The 26,909-nt window shown below is 48.2% G+C and overlaps 2 protein-coding genes across 2 annotated transcripts; both read right to left on the bottom strand.

The window, feature by feature from the left end:
• Positions 1–6,428: 6,428 nt before the first annotated feature.
• Positions 6,429–10,120, bottom strand: LOC117845877 (DNA-directed RNA polymerases II, IV and V subunit 6A). Its single transcript, XM_034726957.2, has 6 exons — positions 9,967–10,120; positions 8,784–8,817; positions 8,526–8,698; positions 8,393–8,444; positions 6,748–6,815; positions 6,429–6,665 (listed from the first exon to the last, which is right to left on the bottom strand). The coding sequence occupies exons 1-6, from the start codon at positions 9,999–10,001 to the stop codon at positions 6,596–6,598; spliced, it is 432 nt and encodes a 143-aa protein (XP_034582848.1). The 5' UTR covers positions 10,002–10,120; the 3' UTR covers positions 6,429–6,595.
• A 15,957-nt stretch (positions 10,121–26,077) lies between these two features.
• LOC140221984 (non-specific lipid-transfer protein 2-like) lies at positions 26,078–26,909 on the bottom strand. Its single transcript, XM_072291945.1, has one exon. The coding sequence runs from the start codon at positions 26,841–26,843 to the stop codon at positions 26,388–26,390; it is 456 nt and encodes a 151-aa protein (XP_072148046.1). The 5' UTR covers positions 26,844–26,909; the 3' UTR covers positions 26,078–26,387.

The raw sequence follows: 26,909 nt of genomic DNA, 5'->3' as shown, positions 1-26,909 counted from the left end.
GCCATGAACTTGGCTTAGCATGGTCGTCCCAGGATGGCATGGTAGGTTCCGCAGAAACCTACTACCTCGAAAGTGAGGGTCTCCTTCCTAAAGTTGGAAGGAGTCCCGAAGGTGATGGGCAAGTCGATTTGCCCGAGGGGCATTGCCCGTTTTCCCAGCACGATGCCGTGGAAAGGTGCCTCGCTGGGGCGAAGACGGGATCGGTCAATCCCCATGGCGTCGAGAGTCTCGGCGTAAAGGATGTTGAGGCCACTGCCTCTATCCATCAGCACCTTGGTGAGGCGCTTCGTGCCGATGATGGGATCAACGACGAGGGGGTAGCACCCCGGTTGCGGGATGCGTTTCGGGTGGTCGGAACGATCAAAGGTTACGGCAGACCTTGACCAGTTGAGGAAAGTCGGGGTAGCAGGGTCGGTCGCGTAGACTTCGCAGCGTTCGAGCTTCTGGCGGTGCTTGGAGTCGTAGGCTGCCAGCCCGCCAAAAATCATGAAGCAGCCGTCCACGTTGGGGAAGCCGTCTTCCTTCTCTCCGGCATCCTTCCTCTCCTCCTCGGGCTTCCTTCTCCGGTCGCCCTTTATGGGGTTGCCTACAAAGAACCTCTTCATGAGGTTGCAGTCTTTGTATGCATGCTTGACCGGGAACTCGTGGTTCGGGCACGGTCCCTCAAGCAGCTTGTCGAAGAAGCCGGGGGTGCCCTCGAGGGGCGGCTATCCCCTCTTGCGCTCGGCAATGGCCACGAGGGGATCCTCGCGCCGCTGCTTGTTCTTCTTCTTCCGGCGGTTGGAGGTGCCTTCGTCGGCGTCCTCCTCCAGCTTTGCCTTGCCCTTGGAGCGATCGAAGATCGCCCCGATGGCCTCCTCGCCTGAGGCGAAGTTGGTGGCGATGTTGAGGAGCTCCTCGGTGGTCCGTGGGCCCATACATCCCAGTTCGTGGACCAGGGACCTACAGGAGGTCCCAGCCAAGAAGGCCCCGATGATGTCGGCATCGGCGACGTTGGAGAGCTCAGTGCGCTTCCTGGAGAAGCGTTGGATGTACTCTCAGAGAGTCTCATCCGACCCCTGGCGGCAGCTTCGGAGGTCCCAGGAGTTTCCAAGGCGCATGTACGTGCCCTGGAAGTTCCCCACGAAGATGTCCTTCAGGTCGTTCCAGTTACGGATTCGGCCTGAGGGAAGGTTTTCTAGCCAGGCTCGCACGGAGTTGGCTAGGAAAAGAGGATGGTTGCGGATGATGAACAGGTTGTCATCCGCCCTACTTGCGTGGCAGGCGAGCTAGTAGTCGCTGAGCCAAAGTCCGGGGTTTGTTTCCCCGGAGTACTTGGTAACGTTGGTGGGCTGCATGAAGCGCGTCGGGAACAGAGCGTTGAGGATCCGCGCGGAGAAAGCCTTGGGCCCCGCTAGATCGGGGCTCGAGCTCCGATCTTTTCCACTGTCGTAGCGGCCACCACGGCGCACGTGCTAGCCACGGTCAGCTCCATCCTCCCTGCCCGCACGGGGGCGTCTCCGCGCATCCAAGGTGTCACGTGCATCACGGATGGGACCGATGCGTTGGTGGATAGATAGGGCTCCGCCGCCCGCACGTGGTGGAGTCCGTCGATCGAACGAGGCCCGGTTCCCCTCGCGGGAGGAAGGTTGATGGGCAGACCCTCCACGCCTCTCGTGAGGCGTGGAGGGTGTGACCCTGCTGGTGTCATGTCCGCTTCGCCGAGACGCGGAGCTCTGCGCCTGCTGGACTGCCGCACACTCAAGCAGGTTGCGCACCTCCTGGTGGGCCTGTCGCTCCTCGGGCGTTGCTGGCTCAGGGAGTCGTCGGAGTAGGGCTGCCGCGGTAGCGATGTTCTAGCTAGCGCGTGCAAAGAGTTGGGGACGATCCTCGTCCTCACAGATGCGCCGGTGGATGTCGCGGGCCCAATGGCGCGCCCCGTCCTCGTTGCGGTGGTGCTCGTTCTCCTGCTCGGGCACCGCACATTCCTCCGGCAGCCGGGGCACTGTAGCCGTGTGCGTGGCAAGAGGCGGCCGACCACTGTAGCCATATGTTCTGACAGGGCGGTGCGGTTGATGTGCAGTTCTTGCCAGGCTGCGCAGGAAACCAGGCGGTTTGCCCTCCTTCGTTAGACAGCATAGGCGATGAGTGCCCTATGACAGGTGTCGCAGAGGGATAAGGCGGTGCAGTCGTAGTCCTGTGCTATCGTGGCAGCGATGTGCAGCTCACCATTCTGACAGGTCACATTGAAGAATGCGGGCGCCTCTCCATGTGTCAGAACCGTATCCTGGAGCGTGTGCATCCCATCGGTTATGTTTTGGCGAGATCGGAGGACCCACGAGACCTGTGCCTCTGTTTGATGACCTGCACATGCCTTCGGGTGAGGCGAAGTCTTGCCTCGAGGGGTCGGGCGTGTCCGACTCCTCGCGCCCGAGGTTGGGCGAGGCGGAAACTTGCTTCGAGGGGTTGGGCGCATCCGACCCCTCGCACCTGGGGTCGGGCGGGGCGGAAATTTGCTTCGAGGGGTCGGGCACGTCCGACCCCTAGCGCCCGGGATCGGGCGAGGCGGAGCGAGGTATCTCCGGGGTGTGTTTTGGTCGATGGAGATTACGGGTGCCGAGGGTGGGCCCTAGCCCTTATGATTGTTGATTAGGGAGCGTAAGGAGGTCGTTAATATTTCTCCCCGAGAATTACCATTATACTGCTTTGTACAGTACTCAAATAGTGCTAATGTACTGTTGACGTGAACCATCACTGAAAAGCCTACACAATAAACTGCAAGAACCCTAAACGTGAGCCTTCTCAAGCAGATAGGACTCGACACTGAGCCCTACGTCCCTACACCTGTAAAACCTATATCTAACCTTTTTCAGGATGATTGAATATGATGGGGTACTAAACACATGGGGGCATAGTGCATCTCCATCTCAATACTCCTTATATGGACCTCCCTCTCCCGTATCCTTCCACACCACTAACTAGGAGGAAGAACAATGGCATCCGTAAGAGGGAGAGGTCGTGGGAGGAAGGGAAGAGGAGGGGATGCTCCTATTCCCACCATCACTTGGCCAGGTTCTTTTGGCCCAACGAAGTATGAGGCACCCCTTGACGACTTTCCTCTATATGATAGGGCTAACTACGCCCCTCCAAATTGTCTTAGGCCTTATACCGACCGCCATAATGCGTGGCCAATGTGCCACCGTGGCGTGGCTTGCATCGGTGCCCGTATGGCTTGGTGAGTCAAGTTATTACTTACTTACTCTTGCTAAGCTTTTCATGCTACAAACTAACATCACGTTCAGTCTTATGTCGATGAAGGAAACTGCCGCTATGCGAAGTGCGGAGGATCTGCAATCCGAAGTTGATGCAAATCCTTGGACGGTTAACATCGCAGGTGACTTAATTTGTACCGATCTATGGTGCAAGTGCCCCTACCACCACAACAAGGATCGCTCACCGTCTCTGCCTTCCTCTAGGGGTGCTGGCTACTATGAGGCTGGGCCCTCCCAGCTCTCGCAAAGCCAGTTCTACTAAAAAGTAGAGATGGCTCTATCTCCGGCTATTTTAATTACCTAAGGCATGTTAGGTTTAGCAACGGCACATATTTAGGATAGCATCCGTGCCGTACATGTCACTACAATCTATAATTTGTTCAGTTTAGAGTCGTTGGTGTTCATATGTTATGCACTAATTTCATTTTTATATGTTATAATTTCGCTGGAAACAACTATGTATTTAATGGTCAGGAGTTAATTCAATTTTAATTATTTCCTCGAAGCGCTCTATCTCTCTCAAATTAGGAAGTTTCATATTGCAACTAATAGTGACATATTCGATTATTTAGTGCTTGCAATGTAACTTTATATTTTTTTAACTAGGAGAAAAATTTACACGAAAATAAAATAATAAAAAAATATTCAAAAAAATAATAAAAAAAACTCGAAATTATAGCCATTTCAACCGGCTATAGCTGGCTCCACCATCTGCCACCGGCGGAATCGTGGGAGGGGGTAGCTAACGGTGGTAGCTACCCCGTCCGCTGCCACATCACCCAACCACCGTTCGAACTGGCGGTAACTTCCTTTTATTTGTTTTACCTACTACTGTTTCAACTGGCGGTAGGACTATTTCTGCAAATTTTTGGATCGCAAAATCGTAAAAGAAAAAAATAAAAAAAATCCGACTAATTTGGTTGGGTGAGTGTTCGATTTCTTGAAGAGTCAAGGACGAAGCCCACGAACGGCCCATGAAGGTGATGCAGTAAGAAGCGACGTGGCCAGCTTCTGTTCGTGAACAGTGACCTGATGTCTCCATTGGCCAGGGAATTCTTGGGGCCTATGAGATTACACGTCTCCGTTGGCCAGGGAATTCTTGGGGCCTATGAGATTACATATGTAGTTGATCGATGAAGTCAGTGTGTATTAAAAACAAGCTACAAGGTAGCCTTATCTGATCAGTATATTGTAACTGTGAGGGGCAACATGCATGTTTGATCAACTCTATGCATTATCATATGTCTTATAAACTTAATAAATATGCGTTTCTTTATTTTTAGAAAAATTATTTGTGCCACTTCCAATGCATTTGTCTAAAGAAAAAATATTGATTTGACTTGATCCATCTTAAGATTCTCTGTCTTTTATAGCAAGGTAAATGTACCCTTACGAGATGACAGTTTTGATGGTTGCAGAGAAATAAAGTGAGTAGCAATGAAAAGAACTCTAGTTACAGACAGGGTAATTTTTTTTTAAAAAAAACGTGGTTTTCAAAAAAATTACAAATTTAAGCGAGTCTGTAAGAAACTAGAAATTGACGACGCCCCTTTTAAGCGAGTGTATCAAAAGGCTCCACATTCAGCTGTATCTTTTCAATCAAAAGTTCAAACCTACACATTTAGATTTTTTTATCCATCCATTGATTTTTGTATTCTTTTCACATAACTACAAAAACCTATGGTTTCTTTTCATTCGCCATCAGCATGCATGTTGATCATCTATACTGACTTCGTCAATCTCAAGATCTGGTGCCCTTGTCTCTAGAACGTGTACGGACAGCCTAGTCTCTTCTTGCCAATGTGTATGTATGTGAGCAATTACATTTTATGGTTTGGGAGTCATTTCTTGGCAAAGACAACACTAGCCAAGCGACGCTGGAGATGGTTATAAACTATGATTCGCGTTTATATGCCCACAAAATTTTCCCATGGAATATGAGGATATTTTTCCCACTATCCCAAACACGAAATGAACAAGACAAAGGTGTTGAAGAACTGAGACTTCGACTGGTAGATTAGAACTTTCGACTTCGACTGCTAGATTGGATCTTTCGATTTTTGGAGCACTTGGAACTCTCGGACTGATTCCAGAACTATTTTGGAAAAGAAAATCCACAGACTATTTCACTACATATTTTTGCGTGTATATCCGGGGCACATAAATGTTTGGCCGCCAAGGACATAAAGGACTTTTCGAATTAGTTTACTAGCAATAAAGAGCATCACATCAACATAAGGATGAGTTTGACGAAACAAAAGTAAGGGATCAAATTAACAGATCTTAGAGTTAAGGGACGAAATTGAGGGATCAAAATGGCCATTTTACTACTAACACTTTTCCCTATCATGTAAGTCAACTACTACCTGGTTCTATAATGTAAGATAAATTGCTTATGTTGGCACCTTAAATTTACCCTAAGTTGACATTGTAGTTGAAGAGAATGTCTTCATCATCATTCAGCACGAAAGTTGGTCAACGAAATAGCCCGAACTTGTTTCATGATGCTCACGCTATTTCTGAGAGAGAGCTGCTTATGGCATCGCAATACAGACGGGCGCAACAAGACGCCACGAGTCACGCGCCCATTGCTAATGTGCGGACGGTTGGGATAGGCGTATGTGTGCAAAAGCCAGATAAAAGACTACTCCCTCGTTCCTGTTTATAAGACGTGGCAAGATATGGTACGGTCTCTTAAATTATATTTTAATCATGTATATTTACCTTATGTTATATTGTTTATGGTTATGATTATAATCATTGTCTAATCATATTAAATTTATATTACAAAATAAAAAATTGGTTGCTAAATTATTGGTAGACTGTGAGTTTTGAATCTTAATACATGCGCGCCTTATAAACGGAGGGAGTATTGTACTAATCCATCTTTGGTTACTTTAAATTACCATTACACACTCATTTCATGTCTAATTAAACGAATGGGCCAATCTATTAATCCTCCTTGCGTCGGGATAGCGAACTCAGCATTGGCTGTGGTTTCATGTCAGCCCAAGGCCGCACGTTCCCTCAACGTATGGGCTGCAGCCTGCATCGGCCCGAGCGCGAACAGACGCGCCGAGCGCAGTATACTTTTACCTTATACAGATAATCCAACCTTTAAAGTGCCACCCGACATGGAGATGCAACAAGACTGCGCTAGTCCAAACTCCAAAGGTCTGACGGAACCATCAAATTGGATAACAGTTCCTAGGCAAGGGCTCTCACACTTCAAGGTCACATAAAAACATCACAGTTGCAGGACAGTTCATCGCTACAGCCACAACTCTGCGATAGGTACAATTTTCACAGCCAGGTATTAGATTTGCACTTGTCAAGTAAGCACTCTATTCGCCACCAACTTGACGTTTCCAGGAATCCTCCACGATGAGCTCATCAACACTCCAATCCTCGTAGCTGTGCCAGAACAATGAAAATTTTGGATCATATTGAATATGGATCATTCAGAATTGTTTATACTTCTCTAAAAAAAACTCACCTTCCATCTGGTAAATATCGCCTGATTGTGAATGGGATCTTGCGTGCTCTCAGTTCTTTCATGGCGATCTAAAGTTGCACAAGCAAGAATATAATTAATCACATACCAAAATATCGCTAGACTCAGACACCATTCCATAGGGTCCCAAAAAAAAAGAAATGGAACCCCCTATTAAAGAGTATATTGTGAATGATAATTGAGGGTAAAACCTGTCATAATTTTGTTTGGTCGAAGGCTTGGAGCTTAGAATATTTTTTTGTTGACTACAACTTTTATACTATTATATAAAACCAGACAAAATCTGCTTCCACAAAATACTGCATACCCTAGTTTTGTCATATGGAGGATTAAATATAGATGTGACTAAACCTTTTGCAAGTCTACCTACAATGGCACCAAACGAGGGTTCTAGCCTTTCAGGCTTCAGGGGAAGACAATAGAGGCAATAAACTTTTTCAAAAGTCATTAATTAACGATGATAAAGTAACCTCATATATGGGTACGGCCCATTAATAGGGATGTTCTGTTTGAGGAAAGGGTGATCCATCACCTTCTCACTCCCCGAATGTTTGGTTTGAGGAATGGAAAGTTGTTACACTGTTATCTACCTCATCCCTCACAAGCACATGGTTAGCTTAACAATAAGGAATGAGTTCATCCCACCAAAATTCATGGGATGACCCCATAATGGACAATTCCATTCAAGATGGGGTGATTCGTCAAGCCAAACAACCAATAAATGTACATCCAATATTGTCACATTTTACTGAACAAGATTTGTAACCATAATAACCGAATCAAGAATGTGAATTTTTTTAATAAGAGCAAAGAATGTGAATGTACATCTAAACACTTGCACTGTTATGTCAAATCAGAAATAAGAAATACTATAACTATTAAGACCCTTGCAGAGTTGCCCAGCAGGAATACAAGTTGAAAGCACTTTGTGCAGATATCAGAAGCAACATCATTTTAGATTTTTAGTAGAGGCATCAGAATTTGAAAAAGGCTTAACTCTTTCAAGCCACATGCTTGAAGAAAATGCTGCCAAAAATAAGAAACAGTATATCTACAATCATTTTTTTGTGAAGCGTATTAGCATGTAAAGAAAAATCACTGTCTTCACTCCTCAGTATTTGACCTATAGTGAAACAATGCTGCTAAATTGCTTACCATGGTCAATTAGGATGCAAACTAGCAATTGGAATAATGAGATCAGAAAGAAGAAATTTAACACTACAAAATCATAGTGGTAAGATGAAAATCAGCATATGTACAATATCATAGCAGTTAAAGTAACTCCCATTCAACCACCATGTGTATATCAACTAATGAGTTACAATTACTTTCATCATGAAACACCTTCATATGTTGGCAGTTCGGTCTGAGTTAGATTCAGAAAAAGGACACATTAAGGACACAGATACAGCACTTTCTTTACACACACAGAGTTCCAAATGATCCAAGCATATCCAACCTTCAACTCAAAAGCTAAAATGTAGATTACGAAAACAAAATACTTAAAGGATGTGATCTTTCAACCAAAGAAAGTTATTTGTGGTATAAGGAAATTAACAGCCGAAACAACTGCAGAAGAACAGTATCCTAGTGGGCCAGTCCCAATTGCAAGGCAGCACAACTTTACCTCAAGAGGATCAGTTTCCCCTTCAAGCTCGACCATAACTGGAGCATTCATGCTGTAAAGCAATTCACAATGTCGACTTAAATCCATCGGAAGAATTTATACAATAGCATTATACACAAAAATAGAAACATACCTAATCTGTAAAGCACGTGTACCAAGAATGCGTGCACGCTCATACTTTGTCATATACTTTGTTGTTTTCCGCTCGCGTGCCTTCTTTTCTTGTTCTTTGTTTTCAACTTCTGCCCCTACCACATCATCAGGAGCATCCTCATTGTTATTCTCAAGCTCCTCCTCAGCCCCCTCCTGTTCATTAAACAAGTCTATCAGAATTCTTTCCTCTACAAAAACACAAGATAATCGTGAGCACTGAACAGGAACGGGCATGCACCTCAATCTCTGGTTCTGGGGGCTCATCCTCATACCTGAAACAAACAGGATTCATATTATAAAAGAATATCTAATTTGCAAAGTAAAATCAATGGTTGGGTATAGCAAGAAATCACATCAGCCAGCAACTTGAGAAAGGATAGCTGTACATTGTTCTGTCAAATTATCTATAGTCATCGCCATGATCCATATACCCTTTGATCATGGAATCGGTAATCACCCACACCAGTGCATTCAGCGTGTACGAAAGTTCTGCTTATTTTCTACAACTACATAATAAGCTTAAATCATGATTGCATACTAATTATAGAGGACATATCAACCAGCTGTAACAAGTTAGGATTCATAACAAACAGTGAACTACTAACTTGCTCAGAGGGACATTTTTTCCTCAAATAATAAGCCTTAATCATGACGCGTGCTAACTTCAGAGAGGATTCTGGAGCAAGATATACCATCACCAAGGGGCACACATGTTTCAGAATACTCATGAGCAACCAACTTTATAGTTAGATAGGCACCATGCCAACAAGATTCTCTCTGAGATCAGACCAACAATCCTATAACATTAAACAATAATTCAAGACATTTGCTTCTTTATAACCATGAAGCATGCAACAAACAAATGGAAGAAATTAAACAGGCTCCTATTTTTCTTTGCAGCACAAAGGTACACCCAACTGCCCAAACAAACTCAGTTCCCTTCTTCAGGTTAGCAACAAGAGAGCAGCTCCGTTCATTCAGGCTATTAATTAAACACCCTAAATCAATTTCACAATCGAGTCCACGCAACTCATGCACATGAACACCAAAAACTTCCCAACAAGGGTTGCAAAGAACTAAAGAAGCCTACAACCATCTATTTGATCACAGACCAAACGATAATTGCAAAAATCATCTATTTCCATCTCAAAACTAAATCATCTACTTCAGTTATTGCCCATTTGCCGTGAGGATTTTATTGTTCATAGGATCATGAAATCCTTCCACTATATTTGCATGGAATGAACCAAATCATCGAGAAACGTGTCTATTGGTTTATTAACACCCAGGATTATATTAGATCATAATTCATTAATTCTAATCCCTAAGAACGCCGCAACCCTAGCTTCCTACGCGCACGCGGCGCGCGTAAAAGGAACGGTGAAAAGAGGAAAGGGGACAAGGTGGGTAGAGAAGCGCACCCCATGTCCATGTCGTTGTAGTCGTCGTCCGCCATGGCCGCCGCCGCCGCCGCTCGCTGGGGTCGCCTGCTGTAGGGCGCGAGTCCGAGGGGAAGGCGGCGGAAAGGGGGAGGACTGCGGTTTGGTTGGGAGGTGAGGCCGCTTCCCGTAGGCCGTAGATATTGCCTGTCTCAGTCTGACGACTCCGATCAGACCGCGTGTTAACGAGCACGAATCTTCGAGTGGGAGGTAGGCTCGGTTGGTTCGTATGAAGCATGGTCGGTTCAACGGTCAACACCCTACGTCCACATCCTCGAGATGCAAGTTTCTTTTTCCTTTTTGGTAACGTTACAGATGTTGGTGAAAGAGGTGGGGATTGCGTAGAATACGTAGGATATATTGCTTGAGTCTCTTAGGCTGATTATATATAAGTACTTTTTGGGTAACGTTACAGATGTTCGTGAAAGAGGTGGGGATTGCGTAGAATACGTAGGATATATTGCTTGAGTCTCTTAGGCTGATTATATATGAGTACATAGTTTGGAGGGCAAGTAGTCTCTTCTAGAGATAAGGAAGGTTATCCCGGGATTACAATCAATCCTAAACTAACCATATTCGGAGTTGCCTAATATACTCTAACATCCCCCACAGTCACAGCGGGAGCACACAGACAATGAGACTGGAGAATAAGCCAAAGAGATGACATCCCCTCGCAGTCGCAACCGTTGATGCGTTGCAGATGTTGTGGCTAGAATGGGAGCCGAAGAGGCTTGTCAAGTAGATGGTAGTCCCTTATGGCCGAAGTAGCCGAGGTCGAGGTGGACGTGATTGAAGCCGTGGAGGAGGGCGCGGATCCGAAGTGTAGGCGCCCTGTTGACGCCGGATTTCGTCATCAGTAGAATCGGCGCCAAGGAGGAAAGAAATCGAAGGAGTACAGATGGGAATCGGTCAAAAGGTGCTGCAGTGCGGAATCGGTCAAGTGGCTTTTACTTCGCTTCAGAGTGAATACGCCAAGTTCCCAATCGGCAATCCTTTGATAAGAAATCGGCCGATCGGGAAGGTGGACTAAGGTGGGCCTGTATGGGCTTGGAAAGATGGAGGGATAAGGTGGAGTTCAGCCCACGAAGCGTGGGGTAGTTTGGTTTAGCACGGATTGTGCTTGTAGATATTTGTTTTCTGTTTGAATTAGAGATAGAGTTCTAGTCGGTTAAGAAGATTATTTGTACGGGGCTATAAGTAGCTACCTTTGTAAATCTGTAAACACAACAATCAATCAATACAACAAGTTACTTTATTCTTCATACTTACTTTCGAGCAGGCGACTTCGCCATCACTTTTCCTTCTCACGAGTTCGTGCGGGTTGGCAGGGCTGCATCATCTTGATCTCCGGCCGATTCTGTAAGTTCCGTTTATCGAGTAATATCTAAGCTTTAACTTCCGGCGCATCGCTGTTGTTTCGTTTAGATTTATTCATCAGTTATCGATATCGACTAGATTCATAGGTTTTTACCTGTTTTCCTAGTTTTTATCACCAGTTATCCTACTAGGAATCGGTAGTATCGGCTTTCATTACTTTCTGTTGCCAGATCTATCTATTGCCGATTAGATCTTTTCCTAGTACTGTTACTACGTACCTTGTACCGATTACTTTAGTATTTTTCTATCTACAAGGCTACAGGGATCGTGCTGTCTTATAGCTGATTTCTTTACCACAGTAAATCGGCTGATCTGCCGATAAGCTCTTTCGATCGGAAACTTAGCCGATCGTAGTTACTGAATTTGACACGTGTTCTTCCTTGCCAATCAACAGGTCAGATTGGCTGGCACGCCGCGCGAACCGCACCAGGGCATTCACCCGAACAGGAGCTAAGCAGATTCTCCTGGGTCGTGTGTCGGCCGCTGGGATTCGGTTGACCGATTTCTAGCGCCAACACACTTTTGGCACGCCCAGTGGGACAAATACAACCGCTGTCATGTCGAAAGCTGCTGACGTCTCTGAAGATAACATCATCGAAGTGACGGAGGCTGATCTAAAGGACGACCAAAAAGAAGATCTGAATCAGTATATGGAGCAAGTCCGTAAAACTTGCTTGAAATCCTTCAGTCGTTCCAGGAGTGGGGAAACTGTTAAAAAGTCTCCTTTCCCTACTCCTCGCCAGATCACAATTTCAGAGGATTCGGATAAAATGTCCGATATGATTCAACAATCTCTTCATCACGCCTTCATCAACCAATCCCCGGTACTTTCGAACATGGTGCACAATGCTGTTGTCAACTCTTTCGCCGGAGGTATACCACAAGGGTACAGGGGACCTACGTATTTTCAGCAGATTCCACCAAATCAGGCTTATCAGGCTTCACAGCCGATCCAATCCTCTGTCGGAGGATCTGGTGCTTCTACGTCATCAACTCCTTTGGGATACGGCTCCATCCAGCCGTCCACTGCACCACTCCCTCCAGTCATTCCTTTACCCTGGGGGGCACCTTTAAACACGACCGGTTTGAATCAATCGGTCAGCCAAGGAAATCCTCCGTTCCAGTCACCCTCCCAAACGGCCACTCGGCCGATCATACCACCATACCAGCCTATCGCTCCGGAGGTCAACAAGACGTCAGAGCTCATGCTATATGATGAAACGAGTGGTGCCTACAAGCAGCCGTCCTTTACTACACCGCCGGCTTACACTCAAATACCACCTTTTCATCAACCCCCTTTTATTCAACCTCCGATTTATCAACATGTGCCGATTCCGCCGCCAATTATTCCCCAACAACAACCGGATTGGACGGCGCAAATCGCGGAGGTAATGCAAGAACAATTCGGCCTAAAGCCGAAGGTGCAAACTTATACTTACAGGACACCATACCCATCTACGTACGACTTGTTGCCGTTTCCCCATCGGTACAAAGTTCCGGATTTTACTAAATTTTCCGGAATGGATGATACTTCTACCGTGGAACATGTGAACAGATTCATCATCCAATGCGGAGAAGCAGCTACGCAAGACGCCCTGCGGGTACGGTTGTTCTCGTCATCTTTGTCTGGATCGGCTTTCCAATGGTTCACCACTTTGCCACCAAACTCGATTATCACATGGGCCGATCTAGAGAGGCAGTTCCACAAATACTTCTATGCTGGAGTCCACGAAATGAAGCTATCTGATTTAACTAGCCTCCGGCAACGAAGTGATGAGCCGATACCCTCGTACATACAGAGGTTTCGGGAAATCAGAAACAAATGCTACTCCCTGGCTCTAACCGATGCACAGTTGGCCGATATAGCTTTCCAAGGCCTGCTGCCACACATTAAAGAGAAATATGCTTCACAAGAATTCGAGAGCCTGATCCAGATTGTCCACCGTTTGTCCGGGCAAGAGGTGCGTACATTTGATCCAAGGAGGAATTTCCAGAAAAAGGTAGCATTCCTGGAAGAAGTAGAGGATGAAGAAGATGCCGAAATCGGACTTGCAGAGTGGATTAAGGGAAAGAAGCCGATATCATGCCCGTTCGGCAAAAAGGAGCCGGAGGCGTTCGGTTTCGATACTACTAAAGCTGACAAAATATTCGACCTTCTACTCCAGGAAGGTCAGATTAAACTCTCGCCTTACCACACGATACCCTCTGCCGAACAATTGAAGAAGATGAAGTATTGCAAGTGGCATAACGCCACATCACATGATACCAACGAGTGTAAAATCTTCAGGCAGCAAATACAGTCGGCCATTGAGCAAGGCAGACTCAAATTTGAAGTGCCGGCAAAACCGGTTAAACCTATGAAGATTGATCAACACCCTTTTCCTACCAACATGGTGGATACGGGTAAGAATCCCCTCCAAACAAAAGTGCTGACGTCCGAATCGGCAAAAAGGAGCGGCTCTGTCGACCCCAGAAATCAAGTTACGCCCGAAGACGTCAAAGGGAAACGGCGAATGGAGGACGACGATGGTGAGTCTGATAAACCACGTATTACTTCCCAGTTCCTGCTCCAAAAGTACCAACGCCAACATGAACGATCGAGGTCCCGAGAGGAAGCAATGCGTCGGCACGAAGAACACTGGAGATGCCCATTCTTCATCCACTGTTGGGAAAATAACCTCAGGCTTCCATCAGCCGATACTTGCCCAGAGTGCAACGGTCCCTATCGAAGCAATCGGCCGTTCACAAGGTCTCGCTCCAGAGACGGAAGGCCAGAACCGATCAGCAGGAATCGGCGCAACCCAGATGATCAGCGCCCTTCCATGCGTGATCGGCTGGGGGGCAGAAGTGACCGATATGATCGGTCAGAAGACAGAAGCCATAATAGGCAGGGGGGCAGGACCGATCGACACGATCGATCGAGTGGCAAGGCCAGCGTTCACAGTCGGCTCCAAGACATGGCCGATGCACGGGTAACAGACGAGAACCCGTTAGGACGCGAGCCAGAATGGGAACGCGCCAGGAAAGAAGGGAGGCCAATAAACCCCAGATGGTGTCCCGATGGTTTGACCAAATCACAAAAACGAAGAGTCCAACGGCTCCGCCAATGGGAACAGCAAGAAGAAGAAAGCGCGATGGACAAGAAGGAAGGGAGGCCTCGGGTATGGCGCCCCAAAGGAAACAACAAGGGCAACGATGAATCGGCGGGTGATGAATCGGCAGCCGAAATCGGTATGGTTTTCATATTGCCGATGGAGTTTATGACCCCTGCCGATCAACAGAACGTGTCGGCAATAGAGGAACAAACAGCACGGTTGGCTTTAGAACCAATGATGGCCACGTTCGAAAAGCCCGAAGACGACGAACGACAACATATGAAGGCGTTGTTTCTTAAAGGGCATGTTGACGGTCGCCCCCTCACTAAATTGAGACGGGGGAGCCGCCGTCAACATCATGCCGTATGCCGTACTCCGAAAGCTGGGAAAGGGCGACGACGACCTAACCAGGACGGACATGATGCTCAAGGACTTCGAAGGCAAGGTGTCAAACGCTCGCGGTGCCCTCTGCGTCGACCTCACCATCGGCAGTAAGACCCTTCCTACCATGTTTTTCGTCATTAATGGCAAAGGGTCCTATAATATGCTTCTTGGCCGAGACTGGATACACGCAAACTGCTGCATCCCGTCAACTATGCATCAATGCCTAGTACAATGGGTCGGCGATAACATCGAGGTGGTCAAAGCCGACTCCGCGTACAGCATCGCAGCAGCCGACGCACAGCAATGGAGCTGCGAAACCGTCAGGTGCATATCAGGTAGGGTGTGGGAAACCGATTTCCTGAAGGTCACCGATTTTGGCCTACAGCCGATCCGAGCAGTCGGCTCCGAAGAAGCGCAATAGATGGATCAGTTCGCCCGAGAAGACGGGAAGCTGGGACACGGATTCACGTCGGCCGATTCATTGGAGATGGTAGATTTAGGTGACGGAACCAAACCAAGGCCGACTTTTATTAGTGCAAATTTAGATCCAGAGTACAAATGTAAATTGACAAATTTATTGAGAGAATTCAAGGATTGTTTTGCTTGGGAGTATCACGAGATGCCCGGATTAGATCGGTCTATTGTTGAACATCGGCTACCCATAAAACCAGGGTATCGGCCGTACCAACAACCCGCACGGCGATGCAATCCTAAAATTTTACCAGACATAAAAGCCGAAATAACTCGGCTAATTGAAGCAAAATTTATTCGGCAGTGTCGTTACGCCGAGTGGATTTCTAATATCGTACCGGTGTATAAGAAAAACGGGAAGCTGCGCATTTGCGTCGACTTCAGAAATCTTAATCAGGCCACACCGATGGATGGCTACCCCATGCCTACGGCCGATGTGCTGATAGACGCCGCCGCGGGGCACAAAATTATTAGCTTCATGGATGGAAACGCCGGATATAATCAAATACTTATGGCCGAAGAGGACATACCCAAAACGGCTTTCAGATGTCCAGGCCATCTTGGTCTATTCGAGTGGGTGGTGATGACTTTCGGTTTGAAGAATGCTGGTGCTACGTATCAGAGGGCCATGAACTATATTTTCCACAAACTCATCGGCCTCCTGGTGGAGATCTACATCGATGACGTTGTGGTCAAGTCCAAAAGCCACGAGGAACACCTAGCCGATTTGCGAAGGGTCCTAGAGTGTACCAAAAAACATGGCCTTAAGATGAATCCCAACAAATGCGCTTTCGGCGTCTCCGCCGGACAGTTCTTAGGATTCATGGTGCACGAACGAGGCATTGAAGTCAATCAGAAGACCATAGCGGCTATCAACAAAGTCATCGCTCCACAGAACAAAACTGAGTTACAATCTCTAATCGGCAAGGTAAACTTCATCAGAAGATTTATATCTAATCTATCTGGACGGATCCAGGCGTTCACACCACTTCTAAAGTTGAAACCAGACCAAGAGTTTATTTGGGGAGAAGAACAGCGCAAGGCGTTAGAAGACATCAAGCAATACTTGGTCTCGCCCCCAGTCCTGGTTCCCCCTCAAACGGGCAAGCCGTTTAAACTATATTTATCAGCCGATGAAAAAGCTATTGGGTCGGCTTTAGTCCAAGAGGTTGAAGGCAAAGAACGGGTGATTTATTACGTTAGTAGAAGACTCTTGGATGCCGAAACAAGATATCCTCCAGTAGAGCGTTTGTGTTTGTGTCTTTACTTCTCGTGCACCAAACTCAGGCACTATCTACTGTCGGCAGAATGTATAGTCGTATGCAAAGATGATGTAGTAAAATACATGCTGTCACTGCCGATATTGAAAGGGCGAATCGGTAAATGGATTTTAGCTTTATCAGAATTTGACCTACGGTACGAATCGGCAAAAGCCGTCAAAGGTCAAGTCATGGCCGATTTCGTCGCACAGCACTGTGGGCCGGAGATCGCCTTCGTGGAGCTAGCGCCTTGGCAGTTATTTTTTGATGGGTCATCATGCGGAGTCGGATCGGGAATCGGCATCGTTCTCATATCGCCTCGGGGGGCAAGATATGATTTTTCTCTGCCGATAGAAACCGCCGCCACCAACAATCAAGCGGAATACAGAGCTGTATTAAAAGGCTTACGATTATTGAGAGAAGTCAAGGCCGATTCTGTCGAGGTCTTCGGAGATTCAATGCTAATTGTGGATCAACTAACCGGAAGAGCTGAGTGCAAAGATGACATATTGCGAATCCATCACGAAGATTGCTTGCAGCTGTTGAAAGAATTCAGATCGGCAGTAACCGAGCACGTCCCAAGAGACCGCAACGAAGAAGCGAACAAACTCGCTCAACATGCATCTGGGTATCGGCCGATTCCGGGCGCCATGGCCTTAGAGCTTGCAGCTGACGATTGGCGTAAGGAAATTGCCGATTACCTAAAAGATCCGTCCAAAAAGGTGGAGCGACGAGTGCGCTTTCATGCTACCAAGTACGTGTTGCTCGAAGATGATCTGTTCTACCGAACGGTCGATGGTGTTCTTCTTAAATGCCTCGGGACAGAAGAAGCCAAGACTCTAATGGGAGAAATCCATGAAGGGGTATACGGAGCTCATCAATCAGCACATAAGATGAAGTGGATGATCAGAAACAATGGGTACTATTGGCCTACGATCCTTAAAGATTGTTTCAAATATTATAAGGGTTGTCAGGAGTGTCAAAAGTTTGGAAATGTCCAGCGTGCACCCGCATCGGCCATGAATCCCATCATCAAACCATGGCCGTTCAGAGGGTGGGGAATAGACCTTATCGGCCAAATTTATCCACCATCGAGCAAGGGGCACAAGTTTATTCTGGTCGCCACCGATTATTTCACCAAATGGGTGGAGGCAATCCCTCTAAGAACTGTGACTTCGGCTATCATGGCCGATTTTGTAAGGGATCATATCGTATACCGATTCGGTATCCCTCAAACTATAACAACCGATCAAGGAACAATGTTCACATCGGGAGAATTTGAGGAATTCACGACCGATATGGGCATCAAATTGCTAAATTCTTCTCCGTATTACGCTCAAGCCAATGGTCAAGCAGAATCCTCCAACAAAGGAATAATCAAGTTGATCAAAAGGAAGATTGAAGAATGCCCGAAGAAGTGGCACCTATGCTTGACCGAAGCCCTGTGGGCATACAGAATGGCCTGTCATGGGGCGACCAAATTATCCCCCTATCAGTTGGTATACGGTCACGATGCAGTACTTCCATGGGAGTCAAGGGCAGGATCAAGGCGCATTTCACTTCAGGACCAGTTGTCGGCCGATGACTACTCGGCTCTGATGAAGGAAGAACTTGATGACTTGGCCGGCCAACGACTGAGAGCTCTAATAAGCATCGAAGAGAATAAAAAGAGAGTAGCCAGGTGGTACGATAAAAAGGTCAAAGTCAAGCAGTTCTCCCCTGGAGATTTGGTATGGAAGTTGGTACTACCGATCGGGTCGAAAGATCCTAAATTCGGCAAATGGTCTCCTACCTGGGAAGGGCCGTATAAAATCGGCAGATGCGCTCCAGGGAATGCGTATATTTTGGAAACAACAGAGGGGGAAGAATTCACTAGGGCTCTGAATGGGAGGTACTTAAAAAGATACTACCCGAGTATATGGGTCGGGGCCTAAAAGGATAAACACAGTCAAACATGACCGACACGAATCGGTTTTAAGATGCATATGAAATCAACCGGAACGGCCGATTGCATTCATAATGGCCGATTACATTTATTCAGGCCGATTACATTCGTTCGGTACGGGCGACCGATTACATGGCCGACAAAACACTAAGTCGCCCTTAGAATAAAAAATACAGCAACTAATTATTCTTTTTCTTACGCTCCCTCTCAGCCCGACCTAACTCTATCATGAGTCGAATGTATTCTTCTTCTATGGCCTTCATTGAACTCTCTGCTTCGACTTGACGGGGGAGATCTACGGGAAGGCGCGAAGCCTCCGCCGCCGCCAGAACGACGGGCCGAGGAAGCATGCGGACCCTATCGGTGGAAGGCCGCGGGTTCGGAGGAAGCAGACGGGCCCTATCGGTAGGAACCCGCGAGTTACCGTTCCTTTCCAGAAAATCCAAGATCGTGCAGGTCGTCGAAGTGATGTCACCATCGGGAACGTTACGGCAATGACCCCTCATGGCTAGAGATCGATGGCGGTGTACGCCCACCACGGCATCCAAGACTACTTGAGCATCTGCGGTAATATGGTCTTGGAGCTTCTCTTGATAAGCTAAAATCAGAGCCTTGTCCTCCAGAGTCAAGGGGTCCTCAGAATGTATGCACTCGATGGCATGCACGAGTTCCGGACTGAGGCGCTGAGGCTGAAACAAAGAAGGAGTAAGATGGCGCATTCTCTTCCTAAGATCCGAGGGAGAAGGCGAAGCGTCACCTGGTTGACGGAAGAGGACGACGACGAAGCCATAACAAAGTGGTTGCGCCGATGAGAGGAAGAGGGAAATGAGATGGGAGCCAAATCGATGTTATCGGGAGGAAGCGCCGGGGTCGATATTTATGGGGGAATACAGTAAAATCTGATGAGGCCACGTCCCATCGGTAATAAGGAAGGCAGTAAATAGAAGGCATCACGAAAGGTCAGTCAAAGACGGCAGTTCGTACAAAACGGTCAGTGTTTTACAGATTACCCAAAAGGGTATCGATAGCCGTGATGGCCCGACGCCGGATCTGATCGGCGGAGTCAAGAACCCGTTGGTCTTCCTCTGCCGATCCAGGGACTTCCGATGCGGTGCGGTGGAGTCTCAGAGCCTCCTGAGCAAGACGCTGCCTCTCCCGTGTCAAATCGGCAATAGCCGAAGGTAATTCTCGAAGTCTACTCTCTTCGGCGCTGATGGCCTTGGTCACTTGTTCCATCTCTTTGGCAAGGTCCGCCCTCCGCCGTTTGAGGCGATCTATTTCACTAATGATCGCCGGCCGTGAATCTTCCAAGACATGGATCCGCCGATTCGCTTCTTGGGCCTGGTGCTTGAAAGCATTTTCATCTTCACGGATCTTGGCCAGTTTCACGCGGTCGGCCATATGACGAAGGGCTCTAAAAACGGGAATCCTCATGGACTCAATAAAAGCCGCCGGCGCCAACGCCTCTTCTGCTTCCTCTGGTACTCGTCCGCTGACGTCACTAAAAAGCTGCCGAATCGGCGAAGCATCTTCTACCAATCGGCCGATATCCCCTTGAAGGAGGGATCGGATATTGGTAAGCTTAGCCCGGACGTCGTCAGGAACGGAGCTTAAGGCAACTTGGCGAGAAGAAGTCTCCTCATCATCAGAGAGAGCGACTGCGAAAGAGAAGAGACTGTTGTTGGGAGAGTCCTGTTCCTGAAAAGAATAAAGAAAAAAGGGTAAATCGGCAGGGGGGCAGAGTAAATCGGCTGGTGAGGCTGGTTCAAGAACTTACCATCTTAAAACGGATTTCCTCATGCTGCGCTTGTAGAGCCGTTGTATCTTGTTCAGTGGCCTGAGTCATGGGTTCATCCGATGAAGAAGACTCTACGACAATCGGCACGGTGCTCGGACCGGCTCCCTGGGAAGGAATCGGTTGTCGAGGAACGCTTGGTGTGCCGATGGTCTACGTCGAGGGATTGGTTAAATATGTTATGCAAATACCCGAAGGGAGTCCATAAGACAAGTACCGTACCTCAATGGATGAAGGCAGGGGCGTGTTGGCATCCGGTCGAGTTATCACTGACTGTGATATTTCCATAGAAGAACCCTAAGAAGCACAAAGTCAACAAGAGTTAATACTGAGTTGACAAATCGGAAGTGGTAAGGCTTGAACTCACTTGTAAAGCTTCCAGCAATAGTGAGGCGGCAGCCGCTCCGGCTTGTGTAATGGCCTGAGTATCAGCACTTTGTGTGGCCGGAGGCGGTGCAGTCAAGACTTCTGCCGATGCGGGTACAGGAGGGTCCACCGATTCCGTACGAGCTCGAACTCGGCGACTGGTTTTCTTGACGACCTTCTTCTGAACTCTCTTCGATCGGCCAGCAATCATATCGACTGATGGAGCGTCATAGCCGAGGAGAGGGTAAGTGGTGTACGGATAACTCTCTATTAGCCTACCACTGCGGCTGTGCGTGGGAGGAGCTTGATTCCCAGCCTAAAGGAGAAATGAAATCATTAGTGCTCAATTAAGGTGAAAAGAATACAGTCAGTAATCAGAAATACCTCGGCATTAGGATCAATGTTGGATGGATCTAGAAGGTTGCAGTACGCCGATGCTGAATTGCAGAATAAGAACTGCTTCCATTCGGCCCACCAAAGCTTGAAAGGCTGGATCGCAAATGGATATAATAGCCACTCATTCAAATTGATCGTACTGGAATCCGGAATTCGGTCTCGCAACCGACAATAATCCAGGCCGGTTTTAAGCGCTTCTCTGAACTTGATTCGGCCAGCAAAATACACCCGTATCGGCAGCTGACCCATGCCGAATTGTCGAGCAGCAGTAGATGGGTTGTAGAACTCATATGTGGGGGCATTTTTCCCCGAGAAGAAGTTGGCCGGTAAAAGTCCTGGTTTGATCAATTCTTCATAAAGACCCTCATCAAACCGGCCAGAAGTCGAGTCAAAGCAGGAGGGGAGTTCAAAGACTGGGATGTCTCGCTGGTATGGGAACCAGATGGTAGCGTCCTCATTGAATCCATTGTAGAAGCACCGAAAGTACTCGGCTACTTTTGTAGCAGAATATGCACAACCTGGAAAAGCTGACGCTGCTTCGCCATAAGACATGCATCGGCGACGCTCGGTAGGGTCTTCTGCCGATTCAATATTGGGAAATGTCATGCGGTCCACTGGCTGCCGAGTGATCCTGCTCATATAGAGGTTCAACCATAGATTAACAAACCACCAAGGCCCACCTGGGTTGCCGATTGGTTCTCCCTTGGAAAGTTTTGTGCCGATTTGGTGGAGCATGTGGTATACTGCACCCAGAAGATGTTTCCCGAGAGGAATGTGGCTTCCTTTGGACAGAGCCTCGGCTAAAGATTGGGTGTTGGTTGTTGGGCCGGCGGCTCTTCCACAGAAGAAGTGTTTTTCGAGCCACATTATCAGGAAAGCGGTGTGCTCCCTGTTATCAACAGTACCGGTTTTCTTGTTATCACTAATAAAGCCCTTCCAGCCGCCGATTCCTCTTGTGTCCAGCCGATGCGACGGAACGGTCAGAAGTTGAAAAGGTGTGTCAGGGGAGGATACGTCTAAGCCAGTCAAGAGGACCACGTCGGCCAGAGTGGGGGTCATAGGACCATGACCAAATAAAAATGCATTAAGGGCGTCAGACCAGAAATAGGAAGCTGCCATCACTAGCGGCTCATTTTTCTCCATTTGCGACAGAGAAAGGTTGATGCATTGGCCGATTTTAAGCTCATCCCATGAAACGCTCCTTGATGCGGCCACCCGTTGGTACCATTCCCTCCAACCAGGGGTTTCATTCGGCCAGGATCTAAAAGTACTTGCCCATTGATTTAAGTTCATATCGGACCGTTTGAAAGGTATCCGGTCAGTTTCCGAATCTATAAGAATCGCCGGATCTGGGTTTCCCATGGGACCGAGACAAACAAGGCCGGGACTATCCGTGAGGTGAATGGTAATTCTGTCTCTAACCGCCTAAAAAGGAAAAGAGGGCATAGGAATGTAGGGAGTAGATCTAAAATATTGCCGATAAAGAGAGGATTCGGTATTTACCTCCGGGATAAAGTTCTGAGTAATCGGCGTAGCCGCCGACGTTGGCGCAGATGATGGGGCTGTGAAGGGGACCGCCATTGGGATTTCTGATGAAGCCCTTGCATCTGTTGAAGAAGTGACGGACGTCGCTACCTCCACCGGAGGAATTGTCCCTGGAGCATCGCGCGCTGGGGAGTTGCCGGAGGGAGTCGCCATTGAAGGGAAAAGGGGAAGAAGTGATTGGAGCTGAAACTGGAAAACTTCGATGGCAAGATTGAAGAAAGAAGGAGGTGCGCGCGCTGGAAAAGAGATGTGAGCTTGAAGCTAAGTTGCGGTGAAATGATATTTATAGGGTGCCTGAAAGAAGGGTAAAAATGGAATTTTCACCGCGCCGGCGCGTCGAGTTTTTCGGGGTAGTGGCCGTCGTGGGCGCCCGTTTCAAAAAATTGCAATGATCAGCCGGGAGACCGCGAAACGGAAGGATATTTTCACTGCGGCCGTTTCGGAGGAGAGGTTATAAAGAATTTCGAAGTAAAGGACTATGTTTTACTCCGAAACTGGGGGGCATGTGTTGACGCCGGATTTCGTCATCAGTAGAATCGGCGCCAAGGAGGAAAGAAATCGAAGGAGTACAGATGGGAATCGGTCAAAAGGTGCTGCAGTGCGGAATCGGTCAAGTGGCTTTTACTTCGCTTCAGAGTGAATACGCCAAGTTCCCAATCGGCAATCCTTTGATAAGAAATCGGCCGATCGGGAAGGTGGACTAAGGTGGGCCTGTATGGGCTTGGAAAGATGGAGGGATAAGGTGGAGTTCAGCCCACGAAGCGTGGGGTAGTTTGGTTTAGCACGGATTGTGCTTGTAGATATTTGTTTTCTGTTTGAATTAGAGATAGAGTTCTAGTCGGTTAAGAAGATTATTTGTACAGGGCTATAAGTAGCTACCTTTGTAAATCTGTAAACACAACAATCAATCAATACAACAAGTTACTTTATTCTTCATACTTACTTTCGAGCAGGCGACTTCGCCATCACTTTTCCTTCTCACGAGTTCGTGCGGGTTGGCAGGGCTGCATCATCTTGATCTCCGGCCGATTCTGTAAGTTCCGTTTATCGAGTAATATCTAAGCTTTAACTTCCGGCGCATCGCTGTTGTTTCGTTTAGATTTATTCATCAGTTATCGATATCGACTAGATTCATAGGTTTTTACCTGTTTTCCTAGTTTTTATCACCAGTTATCCTACTAGGAATCGGTAGTATCGGCTTTCATTACTTTCTGTTGCCAGATCTATCTATTGCCGATTAGATCTTTTCCTAGTACTGTTACTACGTACCTTGTACCGATTACTTTAGTATTTTTCTATCTACAAGGCTACAGGGATCGTGCTGTCTTATAGCTGATTTCTTTACCACAGTAAATCGGCTGATCTGCCGATAAGCTCTTTCGATCGGAAACTTAGCCGATCGTAGTTACTGAATTTGACACGTGTTCTTCCTTGCCAATCAACAGGTCAGATTGGCTGGCACGCCGCGCGAACCGCACCAGGGCATTCACCCGAACAGGAGCTAAGCAGATTCTCCCGGGTCGTGTGTCGGCCGCTGGGATTCGGTTGACCGATTTCTAGCGCCAACACGCCCGAATACACAAAAGCAGCAGCTTCTTGTCGACAGGGTTAGCAGGACGATGAGCCAAGCGCAATGGTAGATGGTGCAGCTAAAGAGCGCAAATGCATCTTCCTTCAACAATGTCGGCGGCGGTGTCCGCGAGCATGCGATAATAGGTGCGGACTCGGACCGAGAGCTAGCGTGACGAGGACCAGCGGCATGGGTGGCGCCACCGCCTTAAAAGGCGGCGTCGCCGATGAGGATGGCTTGATCACAAGTGGTGCCGTTGCAGCCTGAAGGGCACAACGACAACCTCGTCTTCAGGAGTGTCGACGATGAAGCGACGACGGGACGGTAGGGCGACGCAACCCGATCTCTGATCGGGAAAAAGAAAAATAGCAGCAGCAGGAAGAGGTTCACGGAGAACCGGTCTGACCTCCGACCGCGCTGGTCGGAGCGGTCGGGGCAGCTAGATGCGCCGGTCGGGGCGCTCGCCGTCGTGGTCTTCGGATGCACCGGTCGGGGTGCTCGCCGTCGTGGTCGAAGCGCTCGCCCGCGCGGTCGGGCGCTCATTGGAGGGTGCCCGCCGCTGCCGGGTGCCGCTGCGGCCTGGAGGGGTGTCCGCCACCGCCGGGGCAGTCGAGGACGGTGCCAGGTTGCGTCTGGAGGGGCGCCCGCCGCCGCCGTGGGCCGCCACGGGGGCGCAGCCTGGAGACGCACCGGCCGCCGCCAGGGGCCGCCGTGGCTTGAATCTGCTTGCTGCTTGACCACGATCGGCACAGCGAATCAGAAGGATCGCCCGCGCATCCTACGAGAGCGCTGCCTCCAGCGGAGATTGATCTCCCCAGGGATGACGCGATGGTAGCGGAAGTCGGAGGCCTAGGATTTGTAACCTAGACTCGTGATACCATGAAAGAGATAGGGATTGCGTAGAATGAGTGGGATATATTGCTTGAGCCCATTGGGCTGATTATATAGAAGTACATGGCTTGGAGGGCAAGTAGCCTCTCCTAGAGATAAGAGATAAGGAAGGTTATCCTGGGATTACCATCAATCCTAAACTAACCATATCCTAATATACTTTAACAGTTCGAAATTTAAAAAAAATCAGACATCTCGATGTATGTTATAATAATTAAACATCAATATTGCAACTATTATTTCTGCACGTTTCACCTTGAATGTTGCAGGAAACATAATGTTCATGTTGGGGCAGAAATTTCCTATCCTGGAGTCCAACGACGTGGTCATTTTTTCACATATTTTTCAATATTACAACTATAGATTTTCGATGTTATAGATATTTTGTTTCGATGTTGTAACGGATCGTCCCATCTTTCCCATCGGAAATTCAGGGTGCACATTTTCTTGGACAACGTTGCATTTTTCCCATCCTGAACATTTTCAACTGTGTATTGTGATCTGGGAATCGGATTGTGAGAGAGATCATCACTCGTATTTTTTTAAAAATGTCACGTTAGTAGAGTTTGGGATTTTGGGTGGCTATGGTTGCTTCTGGCTAGCGGGTTAGACCCCTAACTCGAATTTGCAGAAAGAACAAAGAAAACCTTTAGATTTAGATCAATATCAGGTGTCGATTGCGGCTGGATGCCATATTTTCCTGGGCTCCTAGCCATATGGTATTGGATTAAGAGATCTAACCTACACTAAACTTTAAAGAAAATTGAAATTTGAAACATAACCTACACTTCCCCATTTGAAAATTTAAGCTCCAATATTAAACTTTCAATTCGCCATCCTGATTGGCGTCGCTCAAGCCCAACAGGCCATTTCAGCCCATTTAAGACGAAGGGCGTGGCGTAGCGCGGGTGACCGATGGAGACATAGTCGAGCCTGTCGTTTTTAGCACTTTCACTGGTTGATGGAATACCCTTAAAAAAATAGCTGATGGAATTTCAATGACTGAATTGGGGCAAATTAAACCGCAACGAATCAACATACAGTGAACGGCCAACACCAAATTACTAGAACATCCTAGCTACGTATTCTCCAAGAATTAAAAGAAAAAACTCAGTTCTCCGAACTTTATTTTCTAGTGTGTAGTACATGACACAACTTCGTTGAGATCATCAGGCATCAGCAGATTGCTCTTGATGATTGCCGCCCTTGCACCGCCGGCCACGGCTGAGACGTCAAGGAGGGCTGCGAGAACAATCAGCAGTATTAACGAGCGCCATGATTGAAGAAATGAAGAGATATGTGCGTCGCTTCACGTGTGCTGGTACCTTGTGCAGCACGTGAGGGTGTCGCGGGCGGTGCGCCCGGCGGGCGGCAGGACGCCGCAGAGCACCGGCAGCAGCGCGATAGCGGACGCGTTGGAGCTGTAGCGCCGCACGAGCGCCGCCATGCACCCGCACACCGACCGCCAGTTGTCCGCGGAGTCCGCCGCCACGGCGTAGAGCTCCGCCACGCCCTCGCAGCACGCCGCGCCGGGCGCCGGCGCGGACGGCGAGGACGCGGCCTCGCCGCGGCGGACGAAGGCCCTGCAGCCCGCCAGCAGCGACGTCATCGTGCCGCAGTCCAGCGACGTCGACGGCGAGGACGAGCCCGCGTACGTTAGTGGCCAACTGCTGGCCGCAGCCGTCGCGGCGCACCGTGATGAAGATAGCAGGGCGACGACGACCACGGCGGCCACGGCTACAGGAGACCACCCCGCGGCCGCCATGGCCTTATAGAGCGTGAGAGACTTGTGGTAGGTGGAAGTGGAGGTTTTTGCTGAGCTCTCGCATGC

This window comes from Setaria viridis, chromosome 2 (assembly GCF_005286985.2).
Source record: "Setaria viridis chromosome 2, Setaria_viridis_v4.0, whole genome shotgun sequence".
Lineage (NCBI taxonomy): Eukaryota > Viridiplantae > Streptophyta > Magnoliopsida > Poales > Poaceae > Setaria > Setaria viridis.
This window is presented reverse-complemented; position numbering and strand designations above follow the sequence as displayed.

Coding starts and splice junctions, on each gene's coding strand:
- LOC117845877 (XM_034726957.2), bottom strand. CDS start 10,001: ATGGCGGACGACGACTACAACGACATGGACATGGG. Junction 8,818..9,966: donor TACAACGACATGGACATGGG/GTGCGCTTCTCT, acceptor TGTTTGTTTCAG/GTATGAGGATGAGCCCCCAG. Junction 8,699..8,783: donor CCCCAGAACCAGAGATTGAG/GTGCATGCCCGT, acceptor TTTAATGAACAG/GAGGGGGCTGAGGAGGAGCT.
- LOC140221984 (XM_072291945.1), bottom strand. CDS start 26,843: ATGGCGGCCGCGGGGTGGTCTCCTGTAGCCGTGGCCGCCGTGGTCGTC.